At 48.3% G+C, this 23,983-nt stretch overlaps 2 protein-coding genes and 1 long non-coding RNA gene across 13 annotated transcripts in view; 1 reads left to right on the top strand and 2 right to left on the bottom strand.

The window, feature by feature from the left end:
• Window positions 1-4,566, bottom strand: part of EWSR1 (EWS RNA binding protein 1) — a 28,558-nt gene extending 23,992 nt beyond the window's left edge. For 3 of the 8 annotated variants that reach the window (XM_032229659.1, XM_032229658.1, XM_032229660.1), the window contains exons 1-3: window positions 4,420-4,562; window positions 1,031-1,067; window positions 779-830 (exon numbers count right to left, since the gene is read on the bottom strand). In XM_032229659.1, coding sequence (XP_032085550.1) covers window positions 779-830; window positions 1,031-1,067; window positions 4,420-4,432 — 102 coding nt within the window. In that variant the 5' untranslated portion in view covers window positions 4,433-4,562. Of the gene's footprint in view, window positions 1-778; window positions 831-1,030; window positions 1,068-4,419 lie in introns of all 8 variants that reach the window. The other 5 variants (XM_032229653.1, XM_032229655.1, XM_032229656.1 and 2 more) reach the window with 4 other exon arrangements.
• Window positions 221-18,561, top strand: RHBDD3 (rhomboid domain containing 3). Of its 4 annotated transcripts, none has more exons than XM_032229663.1 (6): window positions 221-671; window positions 13,292-13,438; window positions 14,092-14,472; window positions 15,433-15,562; window positions 16,360-16,650; window positions 18,027-18,561. In XM_032229663.1, exons 2-6 carry the CDS (start codon window positions 13,297-13,299, stop codon window positions 18,199-18,201), a joined length of 1,119 nt encoding a protein of 372 aa, XP_032085554.1. In that variant the 5' UTR covers window positions 221-671; window positions 13,292-13,296; the 3' UTR covers window positions 18,202-18,561. The 4 variants fall into 4 exon arrangements, with proteins under 4 accessions (XP_032085554.1, XP_032085553.1, XP_032085552.1 ...); XM_032229662.1 differs by lacking the exon at window positions 221-671 and adding an exon at window positions 4,679-4,761; XM_032229661.1 differs by lacking the exon at window positions 221-671 and adding an exon at window positions 9,924-10,906.
• Window positions 18,562-21,134: 2,573 nt separating this feature from the next.
• LOC116516368 lies at window positions 21,135-23,977 on the bottom strand. The gene is made up of 2 exons (XR_004256347.1): window positions 23,629-23,977; window positions 21,135-21,757 (listed from the first exon to the last, which is right to left on the bottom strand). It is a non-coding gene; the product is annotated as an uncharacterized LOC116516368 (long non-coding RNA).
• Window positions 23,978-23,983: the final 6 nt, after the last annotated feature.

Genomic DNA, 23,983 nt, shown 5'->3' with positions numbered 1-23,983 from the left:
ATGTGAGCCAGTTGCCAAGCATCCGAATGCTGATCACGTGACCGTGAGGATGCTGCAACGGTCTTAAGTGTGAAAAATGGTCCCAAGCCACATTTTTCAGTGCCATTGTAACTTTGGTCACTAAGTGAACTGTAGTAAGTCGAGGACTACCTGTAAGTAGAGCTGTTTCTCTCAACCTTGGCCATTTTAAGATGCTAGGCCTTCAATTCCCACAATTCCCCAGCCACCTATGCTGGCTGGAGAATTCTGGGAGTTTCAGTCCTACTGCCATTTTAAGTTGCAGTCCTATTGCCTTCTGGGAGTTGTAGTCCTACTGCCACATGCATCATTCCTTCCCATTTTCTCCCACAAGGGACCCTATTAAGTTAGTTGTTCTATATTCCATGTATCAGAAAACCTATTTTGAACAGAAAAGAATCTCTGCAGATCAGGACTGAACTGTCCCAAGCTTGCTTGGAAATGTTCCATTACCCAACTAAGTAACATCATTAACCGAGTTGGGCAATGAAACATTTGCAAACCACCGAACACAAAACCTTGTTTAAAAAGAACACTTCAATCAGGAGAGGGGTGGCTTTTACAGAAAGCTTGCCAACATTTTTCATGGGCTTTTGGCATTTTCTTTCCTAAGAGCGCCAATACAAGCAGGCATTTTTGTGAATGGAGATGAGGTAAGTACTTCCTTAATTTAACAGCTTGTTTTTTAATCTTAGAAAATCTGTTAAAGCTTCAAACTGGTCAGAGTTTCTATTTTGTTATCCTGGTGGCTGCATTTTACCTGGGTAGTCTGTGCATATCCTTGAGTTGGCTGAGCCGCATATGCAGTATAGCTATGAAAAGAAGACGAGATTATTGGAAGGTTTATAAAACAAGAGAACTTGGTTTAAAAAAGGCAAATTCATCGCTTCTGATGTAAAGCAAAAGCAAAGCTCTTAATGCAACTTTGCAATGTCAAAACAGATAATACATTAGAACTCTAATCCAAGTTTTTTTTAAAAAATGTAATATTACTATATATAGAAAAACTCACCCCTGCTGGGCAGCTGCTTGAGTGTAGGTACTATAATCTGCAGATGGTGAGAAGACAAAACCAAGAGTAAGGGAAAACAATCACTATAAAACCAACTCAATCTAAAATCCGGTTTTTTCATTCTCTACATTTTTGCAATACAGTGAAGCATGGAAATCCAGGATCGTTATCTGGATCTGGCACATAAAACTGGGATGTATAAACCAATTTCAGATCAAGGGTTCAAACTGGGGGGTCTGGGGGGGGGGAATTGGTTAAAAGAAGGATCAAATAAGTAAATGCTGATTTAACTTTATGTGACAGACTAACATGACTTCTATTCCACAAAACAACTCTTTTCCACTTAGCTGCAAATACAGTGTACCATGACTTGCTAAAAAAAAACTCCACCACACCACATCTCTACAAATACTATTTTCGAATATTTTTTCCTGCTTTATCAGGTAAAATATCTTCTAATCAACAGTAAAATCTGTTTTCATTCCATGTTTGGCTTTTCATTTTCCATAAGGAAAAATATTATATTTCATGTGGTTTAAGAGCATTCAAAATGGAATCTTTATTTTAAGAATTATAAACTGCTTTTTTGGCATACCCTACTAAAATATACATGTGCATACACATTGTACCCAGGTAATCCTCACAAGCATCTTATGATTCTTTTACCTGGTACGAGCATAACAGCCAAACCACTTTAAATTCTCAGTGAGGAAAGAAACTAAACAAATCTTACTCCTTAAGTCGCCAACTGGAATTAACAGACTTTTCAGCTTGATCATAAGCCAGCTCACAAATATGGTGCAGTGGCTTATCTCCAAATGTACTATTGATCTTGACCTTTTAAAATGCAGCACTGTGATTGGATTATGCTCTATACACATATATTTGAACTGCCTTTTTTATACCCTCAGGACAAATTTCAGAGAAGCAGCCATTATCAGCTGCAGTAAGAGTAAATAATGTTCAGCCTCTTTGGAACTTAGCAAATTATACCCTTTAATTTTTCTAAACTAGGTGCAACTTTAGATGTAAATTGCTACCACTAGTTGCTTGGAGCAACAAAATTGGGGGAGAAAGCATTGCTTAGAATATTTTAAGAATGATCTATTTCTTTAGTTCAAAATGAAGTTTCATTTTAACACATCTGTTTCCTTAAAAAGAAGTACAACTTGGTTGGCTGTTTTGTGTTGTAAATACAGGTATATTGCTTTCTTGTAAACCATGTTCAATAATGCAGAACGTAAAACATCGGTCAGCTCCAGCATAAAATGAAAGCAGTAAAATCAAAATCCCATCCTCTAAACCACTCCAGCTTTAAAATGCATGGACTTCAACCCCCATGCTGCCTAGGGGAACTCTGGGAGTTGAATTTGGCACTTCTCAAAGTTGTGAAGCTGGAGAAAGACAGCAGAAAGAGACTCATGCAGGGAGAAAATATTCAACAATGTTTACAAGATGAAGATCAAAGGGGCCAGAAGCAGAGCTGGGGGCAAAGAGGAAGAGCAACAGAAGATAAAACAAAGGAAAGAAACTCCAGAGTTGAACAGAATAACCCCTAACTGTGATTTCAAAAAAAGAGGCAATGACTTCAGGCCAGTCACTCTATGAACCAATTTTTTTCTATTTGAGAAGGGGGGGGGCACCTAAACCAGAGCATAATTCTAACACAGGAAGTCCTTGACTTATGACCACAATTGAGCCCGTAATTTCTGTTGTTAAGTGAAACACTTGAGTTTTGCCACATTTTACAACCTTGCCACAGGCGTTGAATCACTGCAGCTGAGTTAGTCACATGGTTGTGAAGTGAACCTGGCTCATATAATGGTATATATCATTATAAATTATAATAATCTGCTTGTCAGAAGGTCACAAAAGGGGAACACAGGGCCCCTGGGACACTGCAACTGTCATAAAAACCCAGTTTGCCAAGGGTTTGAATTTTGATCATGGGAATACTGCAACGGTTAAGTGTGAAAAACGTTCCCAAGTCACTCTTTGCAGTGTCACCTCCAACGGTCACTCAATATACTGTTGTAAGTCAAGGACTACCTGTAAGTAGAGTGGTTTCTCTCAACCTTGGCCATTTTAAGATGGTAGGCCTTCAATTTCCAGCATTCCCCAGCCAGCCATGCTGGCTAGAGAATTCTGGGAGTTGGAGTCCTACTGCCATCTTAAATTGATTTTACTGCCTTCTGGGAGTTGTAGTCCTACTGGCATCTTAAAACTGCAGCCCTACTGCCTTCTGGGAGTTGTAGTCCTACTGGCATCTTAAAACTGCAGCCCTACTGCCTTCTGGGAGTTGTAGTCCTATGGCATCTTAAAACTGCAGCCCTACTGCCTTCTGGGAGTTGTAGTCCTACTGCCATCTTAAGCTGCAGTTTTACTGCCTTCTGGGAGTTGTAGTCCTACTGCCACTTAAATGGGTTTTACTGCCTTCTGGGAGTTGTAGTCCTACTGCCATCTTAAGCTGCAGTTTTACTGCCTTCTGGGAGTTGTAGTCCTACTGCTATCTTAAGTTGCAGTTTTACTGCCTTCTGGGAGTTGTAGTCCTACTGCCACTTAAATCGGTTTTACTGCCTTCTGGGAGTTGTAGTCCTACTGCTATCTTAAGTTTCAGTTTTACTGCCTTCTGGGAGTTGTAGTCCTACCGCCATCTTAAAACTGCAGCCCTACTGCCTTCTGGGAGTTGTAGTCCTACTGCCATCTTAAGCTGCAGGACCTACTGCCTTCTTAAAATGGCTGAGAAACACCGGGGAAAGAAAAGAGCACCGTATAAATAAAGCAAGAGCCTTTCGCAGGGCAGGAAAGCGACAGATAAAAAGTAGAACCAGAGGCGGAAGCCTTATATAACGGGAAGGAAGGGAAGTAAAGGACGCCAGCAGAGGTTAAAATTTAAAAAAAGCCTGGGGAGGAAAAAAAAAAGCGGCGTCAAAAAGGGAAAAAAAATGGAGAGAAATAAAAGACACCCCGTGGGGTCAATAAAAGGAGAGGGGAGGAGGGAGGATGGCGCCGCTGTTCCACCCTCCGCCTCTCCCCCCCCCACGCGCGCCGCCGCCGCCGTTACATTAAGCCACTAGGCCCGGTGGGCAGCGCGGCCCGGCCACGCATGCGCGCTCCGCGCCAGGCTCCCACGCCTGCGCACTTCGCCGGCGCCCTCGCCGCCTTTCTGCCCCCCCCTCCCCCACCTCCTCAACGGCCGCCCGGCCGACCTTTCCGCCCCACATACACACACACACACATACACGCACAACGCGCGCTCGGGGAAGCGGCGGAATTTTCCAGAAGGGGCCCGACGCCGCGGTTTCTCCTCGCCGCCGCCTCAAGGCCGCTTCGGTTTTCTCCGCCTTCCCGCCCGCCTCCCCGACTAGGCCGCGGCCTATTCGCCTCACCCGTCGACGCCATCGCTTCGCTGGCTGGGTCGCGCTCCCCTCCGCTGTCCTCGTCGTCGCCGGCGCTGCCTGGTTGTCCCGCTTCGGCGTCGTCAGCGGCGTCGTTTCTCCGCCTCTTCCTCCTCCCTCCTCCTCGCTAACGTCCTCCCGGTCTTTCTGCAGCCCGCGACTGCGCAGGCGCGAGCCTTTCCTCTCCCCCCTCCTCTTTCTTCCCTCCCCCGCCCCAGCAAGGGACGCTACCACCACGCGGCGAAGAGGAGGGGTGGACGCCGCCGACGCGCCTTTCCTCCCCTTTTCCCCGCCTTTCCGTTCGGGGGAAAAAAAAACAAAGAAGAGAGAAAGGTAAGATGAGGGGAAAGGTAGCGAAAGAACGAGAGTGGGGTTGTGGGTCTTTTTTTAAAAATCCCCCGTTCGGATGCAATGCGCCCCCCACGCGCGCCAGATGTTAGAATGGTACCGTCCGTCCGCTTCTTAGGGATCCTAGCGCAAGAGGCGGAAGGATTGGAAAACGTGGAGGAATCTGCCAATGGGGTTGAATTGGGGCTGGGGGTGGATGATGGGAGGGGTTGTCCTTTGCTCAATTTATACAGCCTGGTATAAAAAGGGAAGGGCGGGGGGGTCGACTACGTGGTATTTCCCTTAGGGCCTGGCTTGGGATTTTAACTCCCATCAACACTAGGCAAAGATATCGGGGTTGGACTAGAAGACCTTCAAGGCCCCTTCCAACTATTCAATTTTATTCTTTCTATTCTATTCTCTATTCTTTCTATTCTCTTTTCATTCTATTCTATTCTCTATTCTATTTATTGTATTCTCTATTCTTTCTATTCTATTCTCTATTCTATTTATTGTATTTCTATTCTTTCTATTCTATTCTCCTTTTTTATTCTATTCTCTATTCTATTATGAGCCAAGGTGGCGCAGTGGTTAAATGCAGCACTGCAGGCTACTGCTAGATCAGCAGTTCAGCGGTTCAAATCTCACCGGCTCAGGGTTGACTCAGCCTTCCATCCTTCCGAGGTGGGTAAAATGAGGACCCGGATTGTTGGGGGCAATATGCTGACTCTCTGTAAACCGCTTAGAGAGGCCTGAAAGGCCTATGAAGCGGTATATAAGTCTACTGCTATTGCTATTGCTATTCTATTCTTTATTGTATTCTCCATTCTTTCTATTCTATTCCATATTCTATTCTTTATTGTATTTCTATTCTTTCTATTCTATTCTCTATTCTTTCTATTCTATTCTCTATTCTTTCTATTCTCTATTCTATTCTTTATTGTATTTCTATTCTTTCTATTCTATTCTCTATTCTTTCTATTCTATTCCATATTCTATTCTTTATTGTATTTCTATTCTTTCTATTCTATTCTCTATTCTTTCTATTCTCTTCTCTATTCTTTCTATTCTATTCTCTATTCTATTCTTTATTGTATTTCTATTCTTTCTATTCTATTCTCTATTCTTTCTATTCTATTCCATATTCTATTCTTTATTGTATTTCTATTCTTTCTATTCTATTCTCTATTCTTTCTATTCTATTCTCTATTCTTTCTATTCTATTCTCTATTCTATTCTTTATTGTATTTCTATTCTTTCTATTCTATTCTCTATTCTTTCTATTCTATTCCATATACTATTCTTTATTGTATTTCTATTCTTTCTATTCTATTCTCTATTCTTTCTATTCTATTCTCTATTCTTTCCATTCTATTCTCTATTCTATTCTTTATTGTATTTCTATTCTTTCTATTCTATTCTCTATTCTTTCTATTCTATTCCATATTCTATTCTTTATTGTATTCTCTATTCTTTCTATTCTATTCTCTATTCTTTCTATTCTATTCTCTATTCTATTCTTTATTGTATTTCTATTCTTTCTATTCTATTCTCTATTCTTTCTATTCTATTCTCTATTCTTTCTATTCTATTCTCTATTCTATTCTTTATTGTATTTCTATTCTTTCTATTCTATTCTCTATTCTTTCTATTCTATTCTCTATTCTTTCTATTCTATTCTTTATTGTATTCTCTATTCTTTCTATTCTATTCTCTATTTTTTCTATTCTATTCTTTATTGTATTCTCTATTCTTTCTATTCTATTCTCTATTCTTTCTATTCTATTCTCTATTCTTTCTATTCTATTCTTTATTCTATTCTCTATTCTTTCTATTCTATATTCTATTCTAGCACCACCATATAAATCCTTAGTAGGACCATCACAGCTAGAATTCTGCACCCAGTTTTGGTCCCCACATTGCAAAAAAGATGTTGAGATTTTGGGAAAAGAAGAGCAATTGGGGTGATCGAAGGACCTGGAGACCAAAACATATGAAGAATGGTTGCAAGAATTGGGTACAGACAGTATAGAGAAAAGAAGGATGGGGTGGGGGGTGACATGATAGCAGTATCCCAGTATTTGAGGGGCTGCCACAAAGAAGAGGGGGCCAATTTATTTTCCAAAGCACCTAAGGGCGGGACAAGAAACAATGGAAACTCACCAATATTTCAGACAATCGGCTGTCCAGCCTCTTCTTCAAAACCTCCACAATGAATTGGTTAATGGTGGGACAGCTTGCCCTTCAGAAGTTGTGGGTATTCCATCATTGGGGTTTTTGAAGAAGGGACCGGACAATCATTTTGCCTGGGATGTCAAAGCAGAAGGGTTGGACTAGAAGACCTCCAAGGGTCCCTTGCAACTGTGGTCATTCTCCAAAGGACCTGAGGATAGGACCTAAGAAGCAACGGATGGAAACTAATCGAGGAAAAAAGCAACCTGAAACTAAGGAGAAACTTCCTAACCGTGAGGACAATTGACCGGTGGAACAGTTTGCCACCAGAGGTGGAGGCTTCTTAGAACAGTGTTTCTCAACCTTGGCAACTTGAAGATGTCTGGACTTCAACTCCCAGAATTCCCCAGCCAGCATTCGCTGGCTGGGGAATTCTGGGAGTTGAAGTCCAGACATCTTCAAGTTGCCAAGGTTGAGAAACACTGTCTTAGAAGACTGTCTGAAATGGAATAGGATCTCCTGCTTGAGCAGAGGGGTTGGACTAGATGACCTCCAAGGTCCCTTCCAGCTCTTGTTCCTGTGACAGGCCGGGATTTCTTTTTTCCTTGGTGGTGGCGGTACATCAGACACACTATCTTTAGTGCATATATTTTTTTCTTTTGAGCTGTATTTTCCTCATGGGAATACTGGTTGCTTTTAGCATTCCATCCCTCATTTTTGAAACTCATTGCTGGAGGTGGTTTTTAATTGTATTGTATTGTACTTAATGGATTTATAGGCCGCCCAATCCCTGAGGACTCCGGGCGGCTTACAGAAAGGAAGTAAATTATAAAAATAAAGAGTTAAAAAAAATCAAAAGAGACAGATTAAAACCTCATCTTGCACCCAATCTGGTCGGGGCTGGACTTCAGTCATGAGGTCAACAGCCCCAGGCCTGCCGGAATAGCCAGGTTTTGATAGCCTTTCAGAAGGCTATCAAATGAGATAGCCTTTCGGAAGGCTATCAAATGCGTGGCATGACATAAGCGTGAACGTCAAAATCGCGGCGATAAAATCACGGCGATAAAGCCGCGACATCACCGCCGCGACAACAGCGCGGCAACAGAAGGGTGCTTTAAAACGGCGCCACGGCAGAAAGCCGACTTCATTTAAGGTAAGCGTTAGGATTAGGTTTAGGGGTTTGTTTTAGGGTTAGGTTTAGGGTACTGAGTGCTTGGGAATGCGCAATTTTGCCCTCCGCGATTATGTCATCGCGGTAGGGTCGCGTTTTTCCTTAGCGCTTAGAACGGCGCGAATTAGTCTTCACGCTTATGTCTCCGCACAGAAGGGCTTCGCGGATTTGTGGTGGAACCATCAAATGAGAGTGGGTAGGGTCCGGATCTCGGGGTAGTTCATTCCATAGGGTCAGAGCGGCTACGGAGAAGGCCCTCCTCCGGGGAGCCACCAGCTGACATTGCCTAGCTGACGGCACCTGAAGGAGGCCCACCCTGTGCGATCTTATCGGCCGTTGAGAGGTATGTGGCAGTAGGCGGTCTCGCAGGTATCCAGGTCCTAAGCCATGTAGGGCTTTAAAGGTAATGACCAGCACCTTGAATCGCGTTCGGAGACCAATAGGAAGCCAGTGCAGCTCGCGGAGGATAGGTGTAACGTGGGTGTATCTTGGTACACCCAGCATCGCTCGCGCGGCTGCGTTCTGGACTAATTGTAGTCTCCAAACACTCTTCAGGGGCAGCCCCATGTAATCAGGGAGCAGGCGTGACAACATTTTCTGATGAAGCCAGTTGTGATTCCCAGCGGCTTCAACCATCCAGGCACCCATTACTTTGAAGAATATAGCCGTGTTTAGCGGATCCCACTGAGCCACGAATGATGATCTGAGTTTGTCTTCACACAGTGTTTGTGTGTGTGTGTGTGTGTGAATCCAGCCAGCCGCCTTCCAACAAACCGTAGCTTAGCGTTGGCGAGCGGGTTTTGTTGCAAACCCAACTTCCGCCTCTGGGATTGACCATTTGCCCTTCCTTCAGATGCCAATGGTTGGTTTGATGTTGAGCGGCCCATCCTCTTCCTCTAGAAAGGCGTTTGAATCGTGGTTTGCTAAATCATGACCAGTGGTTTGCTAAATCAGGAACCGTGGTTTGCTAAATCAGGAACCGTGGTTTGCTAAATCAGGAACCGTGGTTTGCTAAATCAGGAACCGTGGTTTGCTAAACCAGGAACCGTGGTTTGCTAAATCAGGAACCGTGGTTTGCTAAATCAGGAACCGTGGTTTGCTAAATCATGAGCAGTGGTTTGCTAAATCAAGAACCATGATTTGCTAAATCACGAGCGGTGGTTTGCTAAATCACGAGCGGTGGTTTGCTAAATCAGGAACCGTGGTTTGCTAAATCATGAGCAGTGGTTTGCTAAATCAGGAACTGTGGTTTGCTAAATCACGAGCGGTGGTTTGCTAAATCACGAGCAGTGGTTTGCTAAATCACGAACTGTGGTTTGCTAAATCACGAACCGTGGTTTGCTAAATCACGAGCAGTGGTTTGCCAAATCACGAGTGGTGGTTTGCTAAATCACGAACCGTGGTTTGCTAAATCACGAACCGTGGTTTGCTAAATCACAAATTGTGGGTTGCTAAATCACGAACCGTGGTTTGCTAAATCACGAACCGTGGTTTGCTAAATTACAAATTGTGGTTTGCTAAATCAAGAACCATGGTTTGCTAAATCACAAACTGGTTTGCTAAATCACGAACCGTGGTTTGCTAAATCACGAACCGTGGTTTGCTAAATCACGAACCGTGGTTTGCTAAATCACGAACCGTGGTTTGCTAAATCACGAGCGGTGGTTTGCTAAATCACGAGCGGTGGTTTGCTAAATCACGAACCATGGTTTGCTAAATCACGAACCGTGGTTTGCTAAATCACGAACCGTGGTTTGCTAAATCACAAGCAGTGGTTTGCTAAATCACAAATTGTGGTTTGCTAAATCACGAACTGTGGTTTGCTAAATCACGAACCGTGGTTTGCTAAATCACGAACCGTGGTTCGCTAAATCACACACCGTGGCTTGCTAAAGAGATTGCAAGAGAACGGCGTGTGCCGGCTTCTTACACCAATGAACTTGCCTCCAGTCAATGGAACGTGGAGCAAACCGCCAGCTGGTGTAGGAAGCCAAGAAGGAAGTAGTAGAGAATGCTACATTCAGTAGAAGAAAAATAAATCAATAAAGCAAATAAGAGATAAGCACATCCCCACCCCCCACCCCCACTGAATGGGGTCCAGCAGGGTCTTTGCAACCCCTGGCAAAGAGTTGGGGAAAAAAGCTGGCTTGCTTTGCTTAGACGGGGAAGTGGGGAGGGGGAAAGAGAGAGAGCCCTCCCCTCCCCCCAGCATCTTCCAGCCCACTTCCTCCTTTTTAGAGATGCTCCCTTGCCATTCCAACATGTGGAAGCCGCGGTGCCCGCATGGCATGGAGCGAGCAGCTGGCATGTCCAAAATGGCTGCAGAGCCGGCCTTCGCCAAGCCCACCAGCTGCCAGACAAGCCGGGGGCATCCCCCCACCCCTCCTTCCTGAGCAGCCGTTCTCCACCAGGGTGAAATTAAATGGGGGGGGGGAATGCAAGCTAGGCTGTCCCCCGCTCACTCCAGGGGTGCAGAAAGGGCCGGGTTTGTGGAGTGGGGGGCGTCCTATAGAATGGACGGCTGCAAAGGCTGGAGTGGGTGGGCTTTAATTCAACTGAAGGGGTTTTGAATTGAACCCAAATCCAGCCAAGATCCCGTTTTTTTAATCCCAGTTTCCCCAGGAACTCCCTGAGCCCCCCCCCTTCCTTCCCACGCTGTGCTCTGCGGCAGATAAACTTGCTTTTGAACACGGGGGGTGGGGGCTGGGACTCCCCCCCCCAAAAGAGTCACCTTGCATCTTTTTATGGCGAGTCCTCAATTTACGGCCACAAGGGAGCCTGAGCTTCCCGTTTCTAAGCGAGAGTGGGGTGAGTTTCTCCCCCCGCTCTGCGACCTTCCCCGCCGCAGTCGTTTCAGGGAATCACCACCGTTGTTAAGTTAGTAGCACAGTCGTTAAGTGAATCCGGGGTTGCAAAAGCGGATCATGTGGGAGACATACGCACTCTTGCGACCGTCATAAGTACATGCCAGTTGCCAAGCCTCTGAATTTTGATCACGTGACCAGTGGGATGCCATAGTCACCCGTGCGATGAACGGTCCTTTTCGGGGGGGGGGTTGCTGTTGTAACTTCAGTCGCTAAACGGAACGGTCGCAAGTCAAGGCTACCTGTACTGAACTAAACGGGGAGCTTTTATGAGTTCTAATCTTCCCTGAGGTGTGAAAGCCAGCTGGGTGGTTTGGGGGGCCAATCCCTCTCTCCAGCCTACCTCGCAAGGTGGTTGGGAAGAAGTTATGAGGAATTGCTCCTCGCCATATATAAAAGTACTGTAGGGCAAGAATTCAATTTTGGATGCACAAACACACAGACACACACCGAGTCCTTATGTGTGCTGCTTCATTGTAATTGTGGTAGGGCCTGTTCCTGGGCGGGATGAGCGAAGATCTTTGGATGTTGGCGGTGTGTGTGTGTGTGTTCTGTTAAGAAACAGCCTGTTGTTCCTTAAAAATGGCTTCTACTGTACTGATGTAAAATGGCTTCTACTGTAATCCCACCAGGATCAAGCCAAATGTGAAGGCCATCCCAGCAATCCAGAGAAAGCGAGCATTGAGGTAGAGAAATGCAGCCATGACAGCTGGCGATGGGTGATTACAACTAGGCAGCCCTGCTCTCACCCTTAAGAGGGATTTCCTGGAGAGATCTAATTTCTACTCCCTCAGCAGCATAGCAGTTCACTTGGGCACCTTCTACTCCAAGCGACCTTACAGGGTTGTTGTGAAGGAATATAGGATGGCGGAGGATGTATGTGTTGTGGTCCGCCGGCGGCCTATGGAGCTGGCAGCAGAGTCGGACAGTGAGGAGGGTTGGGGAGGAACCTGGGCCAGTCTTGGAGTCTGGGGAAGGCTCGGACGAGGGCTCTGCGTCGGAGGCAGAGAGGGGGCCAAGGCCGTATGCCAGTTATCAGCTGCCTTCAGAGTCAGACATCAGCGAGGCAGAGGAACAGCTGGAGCCTGTTCCCAGTGCGCGCATGCACAGAGCTGCCAGAAGGCAAGAACAGTTAAGACAAAAGGGGCGACTCGGGAGTAAGACTTGGAGATGAGTGGCCCCTCCCATAAGACATAAAGGAGGAGTAAAGGCACGTGAGCCTTTGCAGGAAGCAACTTTGTTCGTTCTGGTCGGTTCAAACTCTGAAGCTCCGTTTTGACTCTGTGCTCCGTGTGGCCTCGCAAAACCAATTGGCAATTAGGTCTCTCAAGGGAGATAAAGGTGGGTGCTTATCAGCCTTATCCCGAAAGACTTTGGCAGACTTCTGTTGAACTCTTTACAAACTATTTGTGACTCATTACGGGCTGTGAATGACTATAATTCACAGCCGGTGAAATAAAAAGAGGGTTTTGGGGACTAAGCGTGTGGTTTTTACTGAAGATACCTAAGCAGGTTCAAAGTTCAAAGTTTAATGAATTTATATGCCGCCCAATCCTGAAGGACTCCGGGCGGCTTACATAAAAACAGTTCTAATAAGAATACTAAGAAAAATATTTAAAATAGAGAGGAAAGCAAGTTAAAAAGACAAATCATGCACTCAATCTTAGTGGGGCTGGACCTCATTCATGAGGTCAACAGCCCCAGACTTGCCGGAATAGCCAGGTCCTAGTAGACTTTCGGAAGGCCGAGAGAGTAGGGAAGGTCTGGATCTCTGGAGGTAGATCGTTCCATAGGGCCGGGGCAGCTACAGAGAAGGCCCCTTCATCCTTCCGTAGTAGCACATATTTTATAAGGTTTATATCTCTCTCTATAAAAACGTGCGTGTGTGTGTGTTCCAACTTAACTCGGGAAGGCCTCGAACAGTTTCAACCACCCTTGGAACACAGATGATTTACTCTCCGGAAGCAAATACTGTGGGGGGGGGGGGGTAAGACACCCCAACACCCCTCGGTGTGTGTGTGTGTGTTCTGTTGAGATACAGCCTGTTGTGCCTTAAAAATGGCTTCTACTGTACTGGTGTAAAATGGCTTCTACTGTACAGCGCAGTGGAGTGGCCATGGTAACGGCTTCACAGTACTCCACAAGGGGGCTCCCTCTGGTAAGGGGGAAAATCCAACATTTGGTCCGGCATTATTTTTGAGGACAAATGTATGGATTAGGATAAATAATTACCTGGGCAATGCCGGATTATCAGATAATTGGGAATAAAAGTTTTCAATAACCAGCTGAACTCCTCCATTCTGTTAATATTAGCCTTCTCTTCTCTTAGGGGGCATGTCGATGCCAAGGCTGAGATGGGTCCAGCATCTCCCCATCGCTTCCTGCATCTTGATGCTTCTTCTTGGTGTCTTCTGGGTGACCGGCATCGGAGAATATTTGGTCTTATCACCCACTTTGCTAACTAGCCCTTTGCAAGGTTTATTTGCATCTTCGAAACTTCTCTTGTATTAAGACGACTTTCCTCACTCCTTGAATTACTGTATTTTTCGGAGTATAAGGCGCACCTTTTCCCCCCTAAAAGAGGGTGAAAATTTGGGTGCATCTTATACACCAAATGAATCCTGATTGATTGACTTAATTAATCACAATTTCAGGGGCCAGGAGCACCTCAAATGGGCTGTGATAAATAGCATAATTATCTGGGAGGCCTATTAAATAGGGGCGCGGTGGCTCAGGGGCTAAGATGCTGAGCTTGTCCCTCAGAAAGGTCGGCCGTCCGGCGGTTCGAATCCCTAGCACTATGTAACCGAGTGAGCACCCGTGACTTGTCCTAGCTTCTGCCAACCTAGCAGTTCGAAAGCACGTAAAAAATGCAAGTAGGAAAATAGGGACCACTTTTAGTGGGAAGGGAACAGCGTTCCGTGCGCCTTCGGCGTTGAGTCATGCCGGCCACATGACCACGGAGACGTCTTCGGACAACGCTGGCTCTTCGGCTTTGGAACAGAGATGAGCACTGCCCCCTAGAGTCGGGAACGACAAGCACCTATGTGGAAGGGGAACCTTTACCTTACTTTACCTTAAATAACATAAACATGAGCATTTAACCGCACGAAGTCTCTTCTCTTGCAGCCTTCCGCCTGGTGACCTACTGCCTGGCGCATGCCAACGGCCCCCTCCTGGCGGCCAGCTTGTTCTTCTTCCCACTGCTAAGCTGGCACCTCGAGCTGCACCAAGGAGTTCTTGGCTACCTCCGGAGCAGCACGGTCTCCGCTGTGCTCACAGCCCTGGTCTACGTCTTCCTGGCCAAACCCTGGGGAGCTGAACCCCAGGCCACTGTCAGCGGCTACCTCCCAGTCCACCTGGCTCTGTTGGGCTGCCACGGAAAACGCTCGGCGGGGTGGCCGTCCGTGGCTCTGCTGGCTGGATTGCTGTTCGGCCTGGGGGAGATCCTGTCCCCGCGTTCTCCCTTCCTCCTGAACGTCTCTGGGTTGCTCACAGGAGTGCTAGCCTGTATCCTTTCCAGACAGGGGGGCTCCGAGGGTAGGTTGGGGGACGAGAAGGGGGCCCCAAATCATTGGCAGCTCTCCCAGGTTTTTGTTCTGACCGAGGCTTCCCAAGAGCACGAAGCAGATTCCTGGTCCCGACAAAACCCCTTTTATTAAAGGAATGTGAATTCCTCTCCTTCACATTCAGCCAAGGCCTGGCAAACAGTCTTTCAAAGGAGTATTTATGACCACAGACCTTATCTAGCTTGGAAAGCTGCCATGTAAATATTTTCCCAAATGAGGCGCTGTGCAAGAAAAGACTTGGGCACAGAGTCGCTGAGATTCACGGACAGATCTTCACACTCCTGAAAGAAACTAACGAATGAATTATTTCCTGCAAACTCCACTTCCCTTTCGCTCCTCTTTTATTTTGTTACTGGTTCTGTTCTGACCAAGGCTTCCCAAGAGCATAAAGCAAGCCCCTTGTCCCGACGAAAACTCCTTTTATTAATTGACTGTGAATTCTGCTCATTCATGGTCTCCTGCAAACTCCACTCCCCTTTCGCTCTTCTGTTATTCCCTCTGGGAGGGGCCATTCACCGTCCCCCCTGTGGCCTTACTCCCAAGTCGACCCCTGTTCTTTAGCTGTTCCCTTCGTCTGGTAACTCTGTGCATGCGCACACTGGGAACAGGCTCCAGCTGTTCTTCTGCCTCACTGACGTCTGACTCTGAAGGCAGCTGATAACTGTCAGACGGCCCTGGCCCCCTCTCTGCCCCCGACACAGAGCCCTCACCCGAGCCTTCCCCAGACTCCAGGACTGGCCCAGGTTCCTCCCCAACCCTCCTCACTGTCTGAATCGGCTGCCAGCTCCACCGATGTGCCACAACAGTTTAAAAAAAGATTTGTTGGGTAAAGGAGGGGGAAATTAGACTAGAGGACCTCAGAGGTCCCTTTTGGCTTCTGCGATTGTCCTTAATGCCCCAGACTGCACTGGGTCATTGTCCAAGAGGCGCCTGGCAAGGCTGCGAAAAAGGATCCCAGGCTGGAGTCACCTCAGAAGGGCTTTCGCTCACTCGATCAGGCCCTTCGTCTCAACTACAGACGAACAGGAAAGGTATTTTGGCATGACGTCAGTTTCGCTTTCTGGGGCTGCAGAACTACAACTCCCAACACCCCTTGCGGTCCACCTTGCCAGCTAGGGAGTCGAGGGATCGTAGTTCGATGTGGTCACCATCCTAAGCTGCCCAGTTCACAATCTAATTGTTCTGAGTGAGGCTTCCTGAGAGCCTGAAGCAAACTCTCTTGTCCCGACAAAAACCCTTTTTATTAATTGACTGTGAATTCTGAACATTCCCATCCGGCAAAGTCTTTCGAGGGAGGATTTGCGGTCACAGACCTTCTCTGGCTTGGAGAGCTGCCAGGCCGATCTCTGCAGAACTTGGCAAGGAGTCTCGGAGAGTCACGAACCAATGAAGCGAACTAATTGTCTCCTGCAAACTCCACTCCGCTTTCGCTCCTTTTATTTCCTCTGGGAGGGGCCATTCACCGTCCACCTGTGGCCTTCCTTCCTTACTCGACCCCTGTTCTTTAGCTCTTCCCTTCGTCTGGCAGCTCTGCACATGCACACGCTGGGAACAGGCTCCAGCTGTTCTTCTGCCTCACTGATGTCCGACTCTGAAGGCAGCTGATAACTGGCATACGGCCCTGGCCCCCTCTCTGCCTCCGACACAGAGCCCTCCTCAGAGCCCTCCCCAGACTCCAAGACTGGCCCAGGTTCCTTCCCAACCTCCCCACTGTCTGAATCTGCTGCCAGCTTCACTGGCCGCTGGCAAGCCGCAACATTAATAGACAATTGTTCCAATCTGACTCATTTCGACCCCCTTGTCTGTTTTCGTCTCTCCTGTCTTCCAGAATTCCTGCGCAGAAGATTTTGCCACCCGACCTGGCAGGGATGGTGGCCATCCAGATTCCGCCCCCTCCTCCATCTTGGAGTGATGAAAGGGCCGCCCAAGAGTCCCAGCTGCCGTTTCCTCCGACGTCCCAGCGCCCCTTCTCAGATCCCGGCGAGGCTTTGGCCAGCCCTTACTTCTCTCTCCCGGATTTCCCGACGGAGGAAGAGCTACTCCAAGCGGGAATCCGGGCTTCTCTTCAAGACAGGAATGAAGAAGTGAAGCTGCTCAAATCTTCCGTCTCTTCCCTCCGGTAAGGAATCGGGTGAGCAGAGCCGAGTAGAACCTCCAGCTGTTAAGAGCAGTGTTATCTGCAAGCGCGAGATTCTGGAGAACGAACGAGGAGGAGGCTTCTGCCTCCTTGAATTTGGATCAGGTGACCCCGGGGAATCCTGCAACGGTCATACGGGTGGAAAACGGGCCCAAGTCATTCCCTTCCCTGTCGTAACTTCCAACGGACACTAAAATGAACTGTTGCAAGTCGAGGAGTAACGTATATTTATAGTTTATACAGCACAGAGTTTATGGAGATTCTCAGTCATCCCAGGTCATGGTTGTCCCGAGGGTGCAAAGAGGCAACTGGAATTCCTTGTTTTTTCTTGGAAGAGGTTTCGCTTCTCATTCCTGAAGCTTCTTCAACTCTGAAGAAGATCTGAACTGAGGAACTGAAGAAGCTTCTTGGACGAGAAGCGAAACCTCTTCCAAGAAAAAACAAGGAAGTCCAGTTGCCTCCTGGGGAAAAATAAAACCAGTGTTGGGATGCAGGCAGTTGTGAGGACCCGGATTGTTGTTGGGGGCAATATGCTGACTCTGTAAACCGCTTAGAGAGGGCTGAAAGCCCTATGAAGCGGTATATATAGAGCATTCGGAGACTTCAGCTTGTCCAGAATGCAGCCGCGTGAGCGATTGTGGGTGTACCTCGGTTCACCCACCGTAACACCTATCCTCCGCGAGCTGCACTGGCTGCCTATTGGTCTTCGGATACGCTTCAAGGCGCTAGTCGTCACTTATAAAGCCCTTCATGGTATTGGACCTGGGTACTTGAGAGACCGCCTGCTGCCAATTACCTCCAATAGACCGATTAGAGCCCATAGATTAGGCCTCCTCCGAATTCCATCCGCCGGCCAGTGCCGACTGGCGACTACCCGGAGGAGAGCCTTCTCTGTGGCTGCTCCGACCCTCTGGAACGAGCTCCCCGTGGAGATTCGAACCCTCACCACCCTCCAAGCCTTCTGCAAAGCCCTTAAAACCTGGCTGTTCCGACAGGCCTGGGGCTAAAGAGCTTTTGCCCCCCTCCTCGAATGGTATGACTGTTGTGTGCTTTTAAATTGTGTATTGTTATGTTCGTCTTTTTATTCCCTGTCTGTACCCCCTTCCCTGACTGGAATTGTGAGCCGCCCTGAGTCCCCTTCGGGGAAAAGGGCGGCATATAAATGTAATAAATCCAAATCCAATCCAAATATAAGTCTAACTGCTATTGCTATTGTTTTACTCTGGCAAGATTCTGTCTTCCGGTAAACAACGATAAAGAAACTACAGTAGTAACGCCCCCCACGGTTCTTGTTTCGTGGGCCTGACCGTCGGGCCTCTGACACCAATGCTGCCTTCTTCTCTTCACCCTCTTCCCAGGCTCCAGCAGCTGCAGAAGATGGGCTTCGCCACGGAAGAGGCCGTGATTGCTCTGGCCGCCACCGGCCACGTGGAAGGCGCCGTCTCTCTACTGATCGGAGGCCATGTGGGGGACCAAGCCGTGGTGATGGCCGAGACCCGCTCGGCGCCTCCTCAGTCAATCCCCAACCCATGAGATGGCATTTGGGAAGGACGTCGGCCATACCGGGGAGAAACAGAGCGGCCACGAATGCCACGAGACAGAGGGATGCGTTGCAGAATCGAAGCCGGGTTTGCAAGAGGACGGAAAGCCCGCGGATCTGGCTTCAGACTCTCTGGGAGGGTGACGTGGGTTCACCTGGGCCTACCTGGATTGCTAGAAGGCAGCGAGGACTTGAGGGCCGGGAGGGCAGAAGGCAGCCCCAGAAGATGCTTTTCCAGAGCAGAGTCGTGATTTGTCTGCTTGCAATTCCTTTTTCCACTCTGGACATGAAGAAACGGAGCGAAACATAAAATAAAAATAAAAAAAGTTGCACGCAGAAGCAACGGAACGGCAGGGATCCAATGCAGTTTTTGTCAAGCGTACCCACCAGTGGCGGGTTTCAAAAATTGTTCGAACCTACTCTGTGGGTGTGGCCTCCTTTGTGGGAGTGGCTTGCCGCCCATGTGACCGGATGGGAGTGGCTTTGCCATCCATGTGACCGGATATGAAGATGCCGACGACACTTGTCAGAACCACCTTAAATTACCTTCCACACAGCACTGGCATGCATAAGAATAGGATGTCAACTTGTTTTTAAAAGGCATCTTTGGTTTGCGTTAACACGCAATGTTCTGATTGCACCACAAACGCAGTAGTCATCCTTACCTTTCACAGAGGCACTGAGTTTTATAAATAGGAGCATGATAGTGTAGAATAATCATATCCAAGGACCAGTGGTGGGTTTCAAAAATTTTCGGAACCTCTTCTGTAGGTGTGGCCTGCTTTCCGGGTCCACTGGTGGAACCTCTTCTAACCGGTTCGGTAGATTTGACGAACCGGTTCTACCGAATAGGTGCGAACTGGTAGGAAATCACCTCTGGTACCCACCCCACTTTATACCCCAATTTTTAAACCAGGGGCCAGTTGACAAAGTTGCGGTGTAAGAAATGAGCCCACGGGATCGCAAGGGAAGCCTCCAGGAAAACATTCCCCCGTGTTAGGTGCGCGAGGATACCATTATTGTTTTAAAAATAAAAACACAGATCCAGTGGATAGAGGCACAAAGGCTAGTCTTTAAAACAGAAGAAAAAAAAATATATATTTCCCCCCCCCCCTCCTCGAAATTGTGGACCGATGCTGGAAAGGGCAAGCCAGCAATCCTCGCCTTCGCCACCGTCCCTCCCTCCCCAACGAATCTTTCCCCCCCCAAAAAAAATCACAAAAGGAAGGCCGTTAATGAGAAATACACAAATCCGAAAAAGTTGGTGTCCTCCATAAAGACTCCCATCTTAATCCCATGTAAGCTTTGCGCGGATTCTGGTTTCTTTGCCCCAGAGTTTGGGCAACCATCAGCCGGTTTATCCACCAAGTGCCACAAGGTGCTTTCTCACCTGACTCGGAAAGCACTTTTGCAATCTCTGTAGGGCAGCGATGACAAACCTTCCCGGCAACGAGTGTCAAAAAGAGAGTGCGCACATGTGCATGGTTTTTTCTGGGCCGCAGCCTGCAAGAGGAGCTGCCCAGGTTTCCCACCCGTGTGCTGGGAAATGAACTTCTAGTTTCCAGCGCGCATAGGCACACTGGCCAGTTAAGTTTTCCAGTTACTGGTGCACATGCTTGCACGACAATCAGCTGGCCGGCACGCATGCCCTCACTGGAAAAAGGGAGGATTGGCTCCTCCAGTTTCCGGCACTGCCCAGCTGCGCACGAAGGCCAGCTGATTGTCCCGTACGCATGCGCGCCAGAAATCTGGAAGAGAATGGGCGACGCCATGTGGGCCATTGGTTTGCCATCAACAGACCTAGAAGGGACAAGCAGAGAGGCTCCGATTCTGCTAAGCTTCTCTCTCTCTCTCTCTCTCTCTCTCTCTCTCTCTCTCTCTCACTGTCTCTCGCTCTCCCTCCGTCTATTTCTCTCTCTGTCTCTCTCACACTGTCTCTCTCTCTCTCCCTCCATCTCTCTCTCTCTCTCTCACACACACACAGTCTCGCTCTCGCTCTCCCTCCACCTCTTTCTGTCTCTGTCTCTGTCTCTCTCCCTCCGTCTCTCTCTGTCTCTCTCTCACACTGTCTCTCTCTCTCTCCCTCCCTCCATCTCTCTCTCTCTCTCACACACACACACACTGTCTCTCTCTCGCTCTCTCCCTCCATCTCTTTCTCTCTCTCTGTCTCTCTCACTGTCTCTCTCTCTCCCTCCGTCTTTCTCTCTCTGTCTCTCTCTCACAGTCTCTCTCTCTCCCTCCCTCCATCTCTTTCTCTCTCACACACACACACACACTGTCTCGCTCTCGCTCTCCCTCCATCTCTTTCTCTCTCTGTCTCTCACTGTCTCTCTCTCTCTCTCTCCCTCCGTCTCTTTCTCTCTCTCTCTCTGTCTCTGTCTCTCTGTCTCTCTCTCACACTGTCTCTCTCTCCCTCTCCCTCCCTCCATCTCTTTCTCTCTCTCTCACACACACACACACTGTCTCGCTCTCTCTCTCCCTCCATCTCTTTCTCTCTCTGTCTCTCTCTCACACTGTCTCTCTCTCTCTCTCACACACACACACAGTCTCTCTCTCGCTCTCTCCCTCCATCTCTTTCTCTCTCTGTCTCTCTCTCACTGTCTCGCTGTCTGTCTGTCCCTCCCTCCCTCCCCCCCTCTCTCTCTCTCTCTCTCTCTCTCTCTCTCTCTCTCTCTCTCTCTCTCTCTCACCACATTGACTGAATTCCCTGTCCATCTCCCTGTCCATTTGCGGCGTTTCTCAACCTTGGGAAACTTTTTTAAACTGGACTTTTGACTCCCAGAATTCCCCAGCCCATCAGGTTCTTTAAAAAATTCCCACATTTGAGAAAAATAGAATTACAGAATACAGAATGGAAAAGGGGTTTTTTTTGGGGGGGGGGTTCTGGACCAAAAGGTGGGGGGGGGAATCCAATATTTTTTTTAAAAAAAAGGTAAAATTGAGGTTTAAAGATTGAGGTTCAAAGAAAAGGAAACATCTGGGCATCCGGAGCCTCTGGACGTATTCCGGAGAGATGCCACCGTGCGGACGAGAAAGTGGCAGAAGGCTGGACATGTTGGGCCCGTCCTTGCCAAATTGCAGCCCAATCTGACCACAAAGAGGGGATCTCCGGCAAGTGACAGGCAAGCCGAGACGCCCCCCCCCTCAAATAAGCATAGACCCCATAACATCTTATTCCTATTTGTTCCATAGCAGGAACAACACCCCCTGTGTGAAAAGAAGAAATAAATACACAGGGTTTGTTAGCAAGGCCCAGCCTGGTCCATCAAACAGCCCCCGTCTCCATCACCACCGGTCCAAGGCAGAGCGTGGAGGAGGAGGAGGATGGAGCACGGTGCTCCCTCCACATCGGAGGTGCCTCCATCCAGATGTGGTCCTCTTCTTCGCCTGACGGTGGACAGAGCCTCCTTCATTTCTTCCTCTCCTCTCCCTTCTGAGGAAGGCGGTGCGAGCTCACACGGTAGGCCGCCGAGTACCCACTGCGCTTACTCCGATCGCCGCCGGGGACACCCCTAGTGGCCGGGTCAAGGCCGGATCCCAGGTCTGGTTCTGGCAACGGAGGAAGAAACATCAGCAGAGCTCTTTAGCTGCAGGAACGACGAAATTCTAGGAAATTCTATACCTGCCCTATATCCCTTTCTTACAGCTTTTGAGATCTATGTGAAAATGCGCCGGAGAGGGTCTTGAGGTGTCCCTCTGGGTCTTTTCTCTCCCCCCAACCCAATTTTGGAAATGGCTTAACTCCAATGCCCTGCATCTTTCAAGAGCAACATCCTCCAATGGGTCATTTGAGCAGTTTTGAATAATGGGTAATTTGTCAACATAAATCTTACATACATCCAGGATTGCTGGATTGCAATATATAAAGTAAAGGTACAGGTTCCCCTAGCACATGTGTGCTAGTCGTTCCCAACTCTAGGGGGCGGTGGTCATCTCTGTTCCAAAGCCGAAGAGCCAGCGCTGTCTGAAGACGTCTCCGTGGTCATGTGGCCGGCATGGCTCAACGCCGAAGGCGCACGGAACGCTGTTCCCTTCCCACCAAAGGTGGTCCCTAATTTTCTACTTGCATTTTTTTTTACGTGCTTTCAAACTTCTAGGTTGGCAGAAGCTGGGACAAGTCACGGGGGCTCACTCCGTTACGCGGCGCTGGGGATTCGAACCGCCGAACTGCCGACCTTTCGGATTGACAAGCTCAGCGTCTTAGCCACCGAGCCACCGCTTTCCTTATTGCAATAGATATCATTGGATACGTGTGACGGATGTTGCAATCCACTGTCTTTGTTTATATTTTGTATTTCTCAACTTTGTCTTCTTTAAGATGGGAGGACTTCAACTCCCAGAATCCCTTGGCCAGTTTTGCCAGCTGGGGAATTCTGGGAGTTGACGTCCACTCGTCTTCCAAGTTGTAAAGACTGAAAAACGCTGGCTAGCTTCAGTTTTCCTAACCTGGTGTCCGTCCCTTCTCTCCCCCCCTCGCCAAAAAAATAAATCTTGGGCTGGTAACTTATTAATTATTCTTGGAAAAAATGATAAGGTATCAATTACACATTTAGCCTGAACGGAGGGGTCATTCCCAGAAAAGGATAACCAAGTCACAACCGGCAGGCTGAGAAATGGGGAGCCTGGGAAGGAGATTGATCCCATTAGATGTAAATTGAACCTCCATGTTCAGGAGAAATTCTGTTCCAGACAGGCCCGCTGTTGGAAGACGAGGAGCCGATTAGAGCGCCATTCCTGTGCATCTCCCTATCGTTTCCCGATTAAAATCACAGATGGGACACCTCCCTTACATGTGTCTCTACCACTGTGTCTCCCGTACTCTCCGGGCGCAGTTGGAGAGCTACAATTCCCAGAACTATCCAGCCAATTCGGCCTTTGGAATTACGAGAGCTGCAGACTCCATGAAGCTGGATACTTATCCCCCACAAAAAAAAAACGTTAATTCCACCCCTGCTGAGTGGGTGCAAGCTGTATTTTTCTCTGCATGCATGCTAGTCGGAGATGCCACCGAGCGGGTGCAATGGATCCCGACGAGAATTTGGGATTCTACAGCTCCGGCAATCCGAATCTCATTTGTTTCGTTACCGCGAAGGTGGAATCTTCTGATTCCTCTCCAATCCTGCAGCCAGAGGCTGTATCCATCCCCCCCTCCCACCAGCAGGGGAGTCAAGGCAGGCCAAACCATGCTAGGGTTTTAAAAAAAGTGTGTTCAGGAAGGTGGTGGACACAACAGGAAAATGCTGGCTGTTGCAGAGAGGGCATGCATGCAACGTTTTGGAGTGGAGGTAATAGATGGAAATCCCACGGCAGCTTCTGGGGTGGCCTCCAGGCCCTGGGATCCTGGCGTCTGGCGAATAATGCACCATGCATTGGGAGAACAGGAAGGGGGTGGGGAGGCAGGCCCTCGCATTGCGCATTACCTGGCCAGATGATAGCTTCCAGCAAGGTGACTCTCCTAGCCAGGAGCTCCAGCTGGGCTTGCTGTTCTAGGAAACTTGGCAAGCTACTGGCCTGGCGGGGAAGCGAGAAGAGCAGAGTGGAAATTGATTGCCCCACCCAGAGGGAACAAGAAGGGGAGGGGGGGGAGTCCTGAGCCGGGTCCTCTGGAAAGATGGCACTGGGAGGGTGAGCATGGGGCAGAAGGTCTTCCTTGTGGGGCGGAGAGAAAGGTACCTAGGGATTTCTCCCATATATGGAACCTGTGGGAAGCGAAGGTTCCACGTTTGCTTATCAAAAGACATCTGGGAATATTGTAAATCAGGGGTGGGGAACTTT

The sequence above is a fragment of the Thamnophis elegans genome, chromosome 13, assembly GCF_009769535.1.
Source record: "Thamnophis elegans isolate rThaEle1 chromosome 13, rThaEle1.pri, whole genome shotgun sequence".
In the NCBI taxonomy this organism is placed as follows: Eukaryota; Metazoa; Chordata; class Lepidosauria; order Squamata; family Colubridae; genus Thamnophis; species Thamnophis elegans.
The sequence above is the reverse complement of the archived record's forward strand: the minus strand, read 5'-3'. Positions and strand labels throughout refer to the sequence as shown.

Excerpts from the sequence above, each read along its gene's own strand:
- RHBDD3 (XM_032229661.1), top strand. The coding sequence starts at position 10,843 with ATGGCGAGTCCTCAATTTACGGCCACAAGGGAGCCTGAGCTTCCCGTT. Across the intron at positions 13,439-14,091 it reads GCTAACTAGCCCTTTGCAAG|CCTTCCGCCTGGTGACCTAC; the intron begins GTTTATTTGCAT and ends CTTCTCTTGCAG. Across the intron at positions 14,473-15,432 it reads GCTCACAGGAGTGCTAGCCT|ACTGCACTGGGTCATTGTCC; the intron begins GTATCCTTTCCA and ends TTAATGCCCCAG.